Consider the following 12,247-nt stretch of genomic DNA (forward strand, 5'->3'; position numbering starts at 1 on the left):
CCCTGTGTTACATGCTCACATTCTGTTGTTCGATCTGGTTAATAAACCAATCCATTGTGTGGACTGACCTCTCCCCCTACACCTCTGACACCTATCAACATAGGTTCTGCCAATATTTTCCAGATATGCAAAATAGAGCTGGCCATACTGTACATCAACAGATTGATTGTCTGATCTGGCTGGTTGGAGCAAAAACCTGGCAATGGATGAGTGTAAATGACCGTTGACCATTTGCTTCAAAATGCTGGAAAACTGCCAAAAAAAAACCATCACTCAGATATTACCAGGTTTTTGTTCCAACCAGCCAGATCTGACAAAAAAAATGTAGAAGTACGACCAGCGTAATGTAGATAGTAACTATTATAGGAGTGGTTACTAAACTTTATTGACTCACGGAACCCTTAAGTATCAACATGTTTTTGATTTTTTTATTGATAAAAAATGAGCATTCCAGCTCAGACAAGTCTTGTCTAATGTTAACATTTGATAGACTTATTTGTATAGCGGCATGTTATAAATAATAACATAAGCTTTAAACTGATATAGCTGCATACAACAGAGAGAGTGGATTGGCCAAAAAGAAGCACCAGGCAGCCTATGGTGGGTGCACCTAACTGTGGTGACCCTACACCACAAGAGAATACACAATAAATAAAAAAGAGATGTAGGTGTCCCCTCCAATGGTGCCCAATATAAACAAGAGAAAGGTGTACAACCCTATAATAGGGAAAACGGTCCTCCTCTCCGTATTTCAGGAATAAATAAATAAACGAATAGACAGATACCACACGTCCCTTCTGGAGAGGTAACGTCTCCTCTTCTCCAATAAAGGACACACAATGTGATCTCTTTTTTATTGATATACAGATGGAGCGGGACTTATCTATCCAGGGGATGGCGGATGGCGACGCCAGCCGCCATCCCCTGCCCCGCGCCATCTGTATGCCGGAAGGGGACGCGCGCGCACGAGTCCCCTTCCGACGGTGCTGCCGGCGGTCGCCCGGTGTCTACACCGTGTCCCCGCACCCCCCGCAGCCCCCTGAAGCCCTCCGCAGCCCCCTGAAGTGGGAGGCGGACAGGATTGCGTCCGCCTCGCCGCCCGGATACTGAGACGCGCGTGCGTGGGGGACGCACGCGCGTCTCAGTCAGATGGAGTGCCGTGTTGCTGGCGGATCGCCAGCAACAATAAGACCCGCTCCATCTGTAGCTGCATATTTTCTTACAAGTACAGTAGGTACCAAATATGAAGGACCAAAATGAGTACTATCATTTAGAATATCGGTAAGTTTGTACGGGGCTTGCCTTAACTTTACGTTATTCTCAATATGTGTAAAGCGCCCCTGCTGGACATATGTGGCGTAACAGTCGAATATACAGCTCTCATCGTATACACAGATGTACATATATTTCCATACATATAACACAATAATTATCTCTGTTTTTTTCCCCTCTCAGTTCTTTATCCTGTTACTGATCATCTTCATTTTGGAGCTCATCGTGGTTACCCTCTTCTTTGTCTACAGTGATAAAGTAAGTTATTATTTTATTTTATAATGTTTAGTGAATCATGCTGCATGACAGTATATATCTTTGTATTTTTACAGACTTTAGATAATATTTGGGCAAGTTTACCAGTAAAAGCAGATGGAATTACATATTTGATAGATTCATGACAGACAGCAAAGGACTGTGGGAGGAGAATAAGGAGACAGGATATTTTTTCTCATACTTGTATAATGTATGCACTTATTTTATCTATGTTTAACTTTCGTTCAGTTGTTAAACGGCATGTACAGTAAGAATACATACGGCATGTAAGAATACATACGGCATGTAAGAATACATACGGCATGTAAGAATACATAAGTATTCAGTAATGGGAGTGTTACAACAAGGTTAGGCCTAGATCCTAGTTAGAGGATGGACCTCTGATTTTACAGTGGGAGGAGCAAGGTCCAAACATTGGAGCCCAAGTGGCCATTGCAGTTACTAGAGGCAATAGGTGGTGGCGTGGATCTTGACAGTGTGAGGCCACCAGCCTTGCTCCTCCCCCTGAATGTGAAAGGTCCTTTCTCCTACTTGGATCTAGCAACAACCTTTACAAAAAGTTGTCCATTTTTTACAATTTTCCAGAGTTATCCGAAGTAACATAAAACTATATAAGAAAACAGAACATTCTCAAGACATGCACCTTAGGTAGAAGAAAATCTGCGGTGAGGTTACATTAGAAAGGGTAATGGGGTGTGCTCTACAGATAAAACAGTGTACAACAAATGTCCAGATCATATGTTGGATTGTAATATATTTATTTTCCATGGAACATTTTGTGGTGTAAATGGGCAGGTGGCATTAAGTTGCCTGGTGGCAGGGAGTGTAACGCAGCAATCGTGTCATGTGACATTGATCGTTGGATCAGCATGTTGCAATCATGGAGTTGTTGGCGTGTTCACCTTACTTCTAGAATGACACAGGTCCATAAAAGGATTATTTCACCCATTTTACGTAATGGGAGAGCAAGCATGTATAATATATAATGCCAAAATAATAACTGGTTGCCTAAGATCTGTGGTCATGAACAACCTTATTGGTAAGGGCCCCTTTATGCCTTAATTTGTCCCTGGTGGTTTATTGTATGACACTCCAACCACAGTAATCCCAAAATATGAATCCATTTGTAAGTAATGACTGTTTTCTCTGCAATACAGATTGAATAGATTCTATGCATATCCTGGTCAGGGAGCTCTCTGTGTGGTGGGAGAGAGGTGTAAGTGATATCATCACTTACAGTAAATAGCATCAGTGTTGTACAACTGTATCAGTGCTATAGGTACTTTATTAAAGCTCCCCCAACTAACATACCATATTTAGCCTAATAATAGTTACTGTCTATTCCCACAGTGCCCTGATTCATGTGTTTTGGTTGCGGGACCTTAGAACGATGGGGGTTATTTTGGTTCACTCCTTCTGGCAAATTCCTTATTAGATGGACAAAACCATGTGCACTGCAGGGGGGCAGATGTAAAATGTGCAGAGAGAATTCGATTTGGGTGAGTTATTTTGTTTCTGTGCAGGGTAAATACTGACTGCTTTATTTATACACTGCAATATAGATCTCACTTTGAAGTAAAACCCCACCCAAATCTAACTCTCTCTGCGCAAGTTACATCTGCCCCACCTGCAGTGCACATGGTTTTGTCCAGATAAGAAGGAATTTGCCAGAAGGAGTGAACCAAAATAACCCCCATTGTGTAGCATATATTTGGGCACCACAGATTCACTTTGATAACAATACATTTTTTTCCTATTGTTTTAACTATATAATAATAAAAGAGCTGTTTGGTGCTGTATGCTCTGCTGGTCCAGGGTAAATAACACGTGATACGATCTGTTTTATCATTGTATAGTGAGATTGTGGAGTACTCTACAGTCAGTGATTATATGTGACCAGCAGCTCTGTAATCTGACAGTCAATGTAGTATGGGGGCAGAGTGGGAGAAAGAAATAGATTGTTTATCAATATAATTTATCACTACTAATTAATTTTTTGCAGTAAAAAGAAATAAATCTTTTTTGGAGAACTCTCATTCCAACGCACTGTGCTTTGTAGATCCAATAACTCTACTGGCATCAGGTCTGAGCAAGCTCATTACATTACACATTTAGCATAGAGGGCTAGATAAGGCAATGTCAAAGGATCTTATTGCTTTGTATTCACCATATCTCTTATATGAAGGACCGCTTAAACCATACACAGTAGAAGCCACAATCCATATTTCATATACAATCTAATAACAGATCTATGTGATTGCTATCTGTGGCTCTGCATGGGTCATTTGTTTTTGCTCAGAAGCATAGTATTGATTGATGATCAGATGCCTTCACCTATAGGACAAGCAGGGTGCAGTAGGTTGTATTACAGTAATGGGACAGACCCAGTTACAAACATGAACGTTTGTACCATTACTTTAATACAACCTATATCCCTGCTAAAACGATGACAAGGAAACTACATATATTGTTAATATCTTCATTTCTGTCATTGTGCTTGAAGATTTACATAATGTATGTCTCAGGTGCAGTGGTCGCCCCAGGTTACCCGTTCACACTGACCAGCAACCTGGGTCCGACCCGGGTAAAACCTTTCTTTTAACCAAGGTTGGATTGCCGGATTGCTTGACCCGGGATTCTTTAAAAGGCTCTTTTACACCGCACAGTGACCCGGGTCGAACAGACAACAACCGGGTTATTTGTGCAATGTGCAAGGTGTATTACTTACTGTACATCCAGGCCCTGAATATAGACATCTGCCTGTTTTGGTGTGACATTACCTTGCATAACCTGTCCCATTGCTGTGGTTCAAGGTGTCATGCAATCAGTGTTCTGGCTTGTCATTAGAAATAATACCGTTTCCTTTGTTTGGTTGTGGCATTGTACCTATGTCAGTAAAAAAAAAAAAAGCTGTCACATATTATACTGATTATAACAGCGGGTATCTGCAGTAGCTGTGCTACAGAATCTTCCCGCATGTGACATCATAAACTAATGCATTACAGGTTGGAAAGGTTCTTTCCATCTCTTTTATATGTCTGTCTTTAGGTAAATTGATGTTGGCTTTTTTTTTTTACACTGTTCTTTGTTTGAAAAGTAATTATGAAGCTGGTATTAGTCACACAGAGAGACATAAATGGCTGATCTGCATAAATTCAGCAAACCTCAGGGAAATGGAAAGAAGGCACATTCGCTGTGTACAAATAAGGAAGATTGTCAGTTTAAGGCTGATTGAGCCTCACCATAGGAAAAGGGTTTTGAAATATATGTTGTGTATTCAGCAGATTTTGAAAGCTGAAGCTATATCATGTCAAATATACATTGAACGTATGTAACAATTGTAAACATTGTGTCCTTAAATGGGACCAAGGGCCAGATGTAAGTTCCAAGTCCACGACCATGCTGGCTGAACTCTGACTTTTTTTAAAGGGGCAATTGTTTACAAAGCATGGTTTTGTCTTGTAACTGATTGCCCCTTTAAAAAAAAAAATCCAGATTTGGCTGGTGTCCTGCACCACTGCCAAACTCAGACTTTTACATCCCACCCCATGTCTCGACTACATATATGTATGTATATATATATATATATATATATATATATATATATATATATATATATATATATATATAACATTTTTCAGTGATAATTAAAAAATTGTATAGTTTTAGCCACAAAAACACTCCCAATGCACTGTCAAAAGACTTTTTTTCTCTTTGGTCTAATATTATGAGGTACTGTATATATGGATTTTCCTGACTTGTATACTCTTAGCTAGCACTAATTTCACTGGCCAGCCTCCATGACATGCAGTATTGCTAGGGCAGAGACAAGCTCTGATGCAGGTGATGAGAAACCTTCCTTGTGTCAGCACATCCAGCCGTCCTCCTGAGGGTTGTGGCTCTGCTGACATAATGGAGTGGATCCCAAGGCCTTAGGTATTCACCATCTGGTCCTTCTACTGTATATACCACCAGACACAGTGCAAGTGCTGAGGGTTTTGTTTTTACTTTAACACACCATTCCAGCCAGTGGCATAAGTTCATCCCAATTGCTCAAGAGGCAAGATAAATATTGGTGCCCCCCCCCCACCCTTCAGATACACACACCAACTTATATAAATATATGTATGTATGCGTGTGTGTGTGTGTGTGTGTGTGTATGTATGTATGTATATAGGTGTCATATACAGTGTGTGTGTATATATAGATAGATAGATATGACATTTGCAAAAATTATGTTTAGAATAAAGAGTGAGTCATCTATTGCCCTGCTAGGAGGTGGAGTCAGCGACAGAAGCGATATGGACGGCTTTCAATTAACCAATTCAAACTTGCAGGTGAGGAGAGGTGCCCCTTGGGAGCAGGAGCCCGGTGGCAGATGACTCCATTGCCTCCCAGAGTTATGCCTCTGATTCCAGCTCAATCCTCTACATTTTATTATAATTGAATAAAAACCTCATGCCCTACTAGTGAATAATATTAACCAGTAGTCCCTATTGATACCATACAAACCATAAAATTCATGGAAAATAACAGGCACCGGCAGTATATGGTGTAAGAGGAACACTTGAAGCAGGGATTTTCCAGCTTCTTTTTATTCTACAGTAACTCCCATTATAAGCATTCTTCTCCCTTCATCCCGCATGAAAACAAACAAGACAAAATTGGATTACAGCTGAAACTACTTTCACTTGTATAAAAAGAACATAAAGAAGTAAATTGAGTCACTGCTAGAATACATAAAACACAATAAAGCATATTTTATTGAACCTTGAGCCAAGTTCAGATGAATTAAAATAGTTTTACTTTAGAAAGAAAAAAAAATCGGAAAACGTGACTAAGGTAACTTGTTATGTTTGTGCTTTTCAAGAACACTCCGTCATTTCGTAATGAAGACATTTCAGTTTAGCGCAGGCAGTAAGCAGGAATTACAGTCATTTGGACAAAAGTCATTTTTGTGTTGACTGCGACACTTCGGTACAGGGAAGTACACAATTCTGTACATAGAACGTCTAACTGAAGTCAGGATATAGTATATACTGTAGACTGTGTTCTATCCACTTTCATTGCCAGAATGGGAATGCAGTGGTAGTGTGGGGGATCATGTTTAGGGGTGAAGTCAATCTCCAGATGGGGTATAGCCAGCCACAACATTGGTTTGCCTCAACATTATGGGCTGGCCTCCTTAATAATATTATAATATATATTAAAAAAGAAAATCTCTCGCTCTCTCATCGATATTGGGCAGTCTGCACATTGATATTGGTAGAAATTACCTGTTTTGCACGTGCCTATTGAATTGTTACATTAAACTATAGTGTCCCTCGATGAAGCGTACCACCATTCTTTATGGCCTCATGAATTATCCTTAAACCGGTGTAATTCAGTACCGATACCACTATTAACTATAGTGGCTCCACACGTTTAATGAGAAATATTAATTTTTTTTGTGATGACCTTGTAGAAATATATCACCTATATATCATATAAAGGTATCATTTTGAAATAATTGGATAGAAGTGATCCCTCTTACTAATAATGTTTCTTTGTGTAACTTTTTGGACTCAAGATCTACTAGGTTTAAATCCTAACTGGTATTGAAATATCCATTTTTCTTTTATAAAGCAGTCTCTCTTGCATAATCTGTTTTAAGGCGATTCTTGAATGACCCCTGATGAAGTCTACATATAGACAAAGCGCTTCCAGATCTTCTCTACATTGCTAATTCTTTTCTCACGTCTAAAATTGAAAAATCCATATAAATTATGTAAAGCTTTTATTCAATTTTAAGAGCCAAGGACTTTTAAGAAAAAAATATTATTATTTATTTGGACTTCTTGATTGTCATTCAATAATTGTGACCATTAATTGTGACTTCAAATTGGGGCGCCAATTTACCATTGTTTGTAAACTTTATTTTGTTGCCTTCCATCGGGAAATTGTACAGCATCCCCTTTTATTTATATCCTCATACATATCGATTTAAAAGTACCTTCAGCGTGTTTTGAGCATTCTTGTTTTGTGTGTGTATATATATATATATATATTCAAAAACAAGAAGAGGTGCGCCTCATAGTGTAAAACCGTATTTATTTTAAAACACAGACAAGTGCAGGTACACAGATCAATAAAGACTCGTACCAGGCGGATAACCGCTGTGGGCTGGTTACCACAAGGTTTGACATAAAACTCCCAGGCAATAACTCCTACCACCTTCCAAGGCGCCGCTGGATCTCGAACAGACTGCCGGCTAGCCACCAAGACAAGCAGCGTATCAGCGTGTAGGCGAACGTGGATGGAGCAGGAGAAGCCGGGTGCAAGGAAAGCTGTCGTCACTAGCCCTGCCCTAATGCATTTCGTATCCAAACTTCATCAGAGGGCGTGGCTAGTGACAGACAGCACAGGACTTAAAAATGCACAGTGACCAATCAGATTTAACTGGGGTGCGGCAACATAATTGATCTACAATTCAGCAACATGTGCAACTTTAAAGATACATTTAAAGACACAGAATCTTTTTTTCAAAAGGTAACATAGTAAGCCGATTTGGACAATGAAAGTGACATATGTCGACATGATGTGTTACATACAAGAACATACACAGATATACAGTTCATAGTACATAGAAATAAAGGCAATTTGTTTGAGTAAATTAAACAAACAATATATTGCAGATAAAAAACATTTTAAAACGGCGTATCGAACAAAGTGCCGTGGAGACTGTATATATAGAAGGCTTTTTCAGGTAGATACAGATTCCATCATACGTGACCTAAAAAGTATATATATATATATATATATATATATATATATATATATAAAAGAGACAAAAATGGATATGAATAAAAGGACATAATACAAGTACAACAAATTGGCATAATTAGAACATTTTTAGAGCATTTTTAAAGCATCTTTAAGGCAAAAGAGAGCATAAATACAGATACAGGCACATATATAAAAGTGTCAGAGCCGACAAATAAAAGATATGATGGTACTTCAACGGTTAATGAAGGGGGTGATCTCGTACCCTTCATTAAGCCCCAAAGGGGTGAGGCTATTCATGGTGAGGATCCAGTAGGTCTCGCGCCTTAGAAGCGCTCGATCCCTATCACCGCCCCTTTTGTTGGCAGGTACCAACTCCAGGGCCTTGATCTTAGTACCAGCAGGATTACAACCATGGGTGTCCTTATAGTGCCTCGGTACACTATGGTTCAAGACACCATTTTTTATGTTCCTGAGGTGTTCAAGAATCCTCACCTTCAGGGGACGTTTAGTCTTTCCGATGTAATTATAGCCACAGGGGCAAGTTAACAAGTAAACAATATAAGGAGTATTACAATTAATATATTGATTAATTCTATGTGATGTACCATCAGGTGACAAGAAAGAGGAACCTTTCTGAATATAGGGGCAAACTTTGCATCTGCCACATGCATAGCAGCCTTTTAGAGTCAGAAAGGATGATGCAAAATCAGTATTACTGGCAGGTGTTACTACTTCGAGCTGGCTCTTGGAAGTCCAGGCACTGATGGTTTTAGCTCTTGTGTATACAATTTTGGGGGTCTCACCTATGTGATCCCCCAACACTGGGTCACATTGAAGTATGTGCCAATGTTTTTTGAGCATGTTGGAGATCTGCCTCTCACTGTCATTATATTTAGTAATGAACAGACAATCAGATCTCTCATCATCCCTATCTTTAACTTTATATTGCAAGACCTCTTCTCTTACTGATGCTCTGGCCTTTGTTAGTGCCAGTTCAACCACTTTAGGGGGATAACCCCTCTCTTTGAACCTCTGTGTGTAGATGTCAGCCTGTACGTCAAAAGTTTCTAAATTGGTGCAGTTCCGGCGGAGGCGTAGGAACTGAGAAAAAGGAATGTTATTTTTCTAATAACAAAGGCCAGAGCATCAGTAAGAGAAGAGGTCTTGCAATATAAAGTTAAAGATAGGGATGATGAGAGATCTGATTGTCTGTTCATTACTAAATATAATGACAGTGAGAGGCAGATCTCCAACATGCTCAAAAAACATTGGCACATACTTCAATGTGACCCAGTGTTGGGGGATCACATAGGTGAGACCCCCAAAATTGTATACACAAGAGCTAAAACCATCAGTGCCTGGACTTCCAAGAGCCAGCTCGAAGTAGTAACACCTGCCAGTAATACTGATTTTGCATCATCCTTTCTGACTCTAAAAGGCTGCTATGCATGTGGCAGATGCAAAGTTTGCCCCTATATTCAGAAAGGTTCCTCTTTCTTGTCACCTGATGGTACATCACATAGAATTAATCAATATATTAATTGTAATACTCCTTATATTGTTTACTTGTTAACTTGCCCCTGTGGCTATAATTACATCGGAAAGACTAAACGTCCCCTGAAGGTGAGGATTCTTGAACACCTCAGGAACATAAAAAATGGTGTCTTGAACCATAGTGTACCGAGGCACTATAAGGACACCCATGGTTGTAATCCTGCTGGTACTAAGATCAAGGCCCTGGAGTTGGTACCTGCCAACAAAAGGGGCGGTGATAGGGATCGAGCGCTTCTAAGGCGCGAGACCTACTGGATCCTCACCATGAATAGCCTCACCCCTTTGGGGCTTAATGAAGGGTACGAGATCACCCCCTTCATTAACCGTTGAAGTACCATCATATCTTTTATTTGTCGGCTCTGACACTTTTATATATGTGCCTGTATCTGTATTTATGCTCTCTTTTGCCTTAAAGATGCTTTAAAAATGCTCTAAAAATGTTCTAATTATGCCAATTTGTTGTACTTGTATTATGTCCTTTTATTCATATCCATTTTTGTCTCTTTTATATATATATATATATATATATATATATACTTTTTAGGTCACGTATGATGGAATCTGTATCTACCTGAAAAAGCCTTCTATATATACAGTCTCCACGGCACTTTGTTCGATACGCCGTTTTAAAATGTTTTTTATCTGCAATATATTGTTTGTTTAATTTACTCAAACAAATTGCCTTTATTTCTATGTACTATGAACTGTATATCTGTGTATGTTCTTGTATGTAACACATCATGTCGACATATGTCACTTTCATTGTCCAAATCGGCTTACTATGTTACCTTTTGAAAAAAAGATTCTGTGTCTTTAAATGTATCTTTAAAGTTGCACATGTTGCTGAATTGTAGATCAATTATGTTGCCGCACCCCAGTTAAATCTGATTGGTCACTGTGCATTTTTAAGTCCTGTGCTGTCTGTCACTAGCCACGCCCTCTGATGAAGTTTGGATACGAAATGCATTAGGGCAGGGCTAGTGACGACAGCTTTCCTTGCACCCGGCTTCTCCTGCTCCATCCACGTTCGCCTACACGCTGATACGCTGCTTGTCTTGGTGGCTAGCCGGCAGTCTGTTCGAGATCCAGCGGCGCCTTGGAAGGTGGTAGGAGTTATTGCCTGGGAGTTTTATGTCAAACCTTGTGGTAACCAGCCCACAGCGGTTATCCGCCTGGTACGAGTCTTTATTGATCTGTGTACCTGCACTTGTCTGTGTTTTAAAATAAATACGGTTTTACACTATGAGGCGCACCTCTTCTTGTTTTTGAACAGATTACCCCTTTCACTCCCGGAGTCCGGAGTGCTTCTTGGAGGTTGCTGCAGTCTCACCACAGACTTAGTGTTTTCTACAATCAGTGGACTGTCTGATTGGTTACAGCTGGTGGTTGGCTATACACTAGCGCAGGTTTACCTATACCTTTGTGCTCATATATATATATATATATATATACTTGTAGTACGGTCCGGCACTCACTCTGCATAGACAGCTGCCCCGGTGCCTGTCTCGGTGAACAGTGTAGATAGAGGAAAAAAGACTGGCACTCGTAGGTCTTTTAAAGTTTGTATTAAGCAAACAGTGGAACAACCAACGTTTCGGGGCTGCGCCCCTTTGTCAAGGAGTGTGTGACAAAGGGGCGCAGCCCCGAAACGTTGGTTGTTCCACTGTTTGCTTAATACAAACTTTAAAAGACCTACGAGTGCCAGTCTTTTTTCCTCCATCTATATATATATATATATATATATATATATATATATATATTTACAGTTTCTTATATAGATACACATATGCACAAAAAAAAGAGGTCAGTTGCCTGTATCAAGGTCACAATATTGTGGCCAATGGTAGTCCGTTCACACAAACACAGACAAAATGTCTAATATCAGTATTTATTAGACATATATATAAAAAAATATTGATGTTGCATCCACACTCATTGATTCTTCCCATTTAAACAATCATGGCCAAAGCTGTTCCAGATCAACCCAAATGACATTTTGTCTCCTGGGAGACTTCATCAGGGGTATAACTTTTAGTATAGAAATGAGGAAATAATAAACTCAATTTTATGTATATGGGCTTGATATCAGATGAAGAAACTCTCGCAATTCATAACAGACTATCTCCTCATATCGGTAGGCATAGTGTATATTCTCTGAATTTAGCAATTTCTATGTAATATGGTCAAGTTAAACTCAAAAACCTTATTAGTGGTATTCACTGGAAAGACTCAAAGGAATTCCAATTGAGTATTTTCAATGAATACTCCTAATAAGGAGTCCCCCCTGCTACTCGCTGCGGGGAACAGATGTTGTGCGCATGCAGCAGCTCACAGAGCTCTGGCCATACCCCTAAGGCGGCGAAATGGGGGAATGGCCTCG

The 12,247-nt window shown here is 39.7% G+C and overlaps 1 protein-coding gene across 6 annotated transcripts in view; it reads left to right on the top strand.

The window, feature by feature from the left end:
- TSPAN4 (tetraspanin 4) overlaps nt 1-12,247 on the top strand; it is a 655,297-nt gene that overhangs the window by 576,532 nt on the left and 66,518 nt on the right. For all 6 annotated transcript variants that reach the window (XR_014465791.1, XM_083165444.1, XM_083165446.1 and 3 more), the window contains one exon: nt 1,456-1,530. Coding sequence is in view for 5 of the 6 variants with exons in the window: in XM_083165444.1 (XP_083021570.1) it covers nt 1,456-1,530 (75 nt within the window). In the remaining variant the exon portion in view is untranslated. The remainder of the gene's footprint in view (nt 1-1,455; nt 1,531-12,247) is intronic.

This window comes from Crinia signifera, chromosome 11 (genome assembly GCF_055691185.1).
Source record: "Crinia signifera chromosome 11, ASM5569118v1, whole genome shotgun sequence".
Lineage (NCBI taxonomy): Eukaryota > Metazoa > Chordata > Amphibia > Anura > Myobatrachidae > Crinia > Crinia signifera.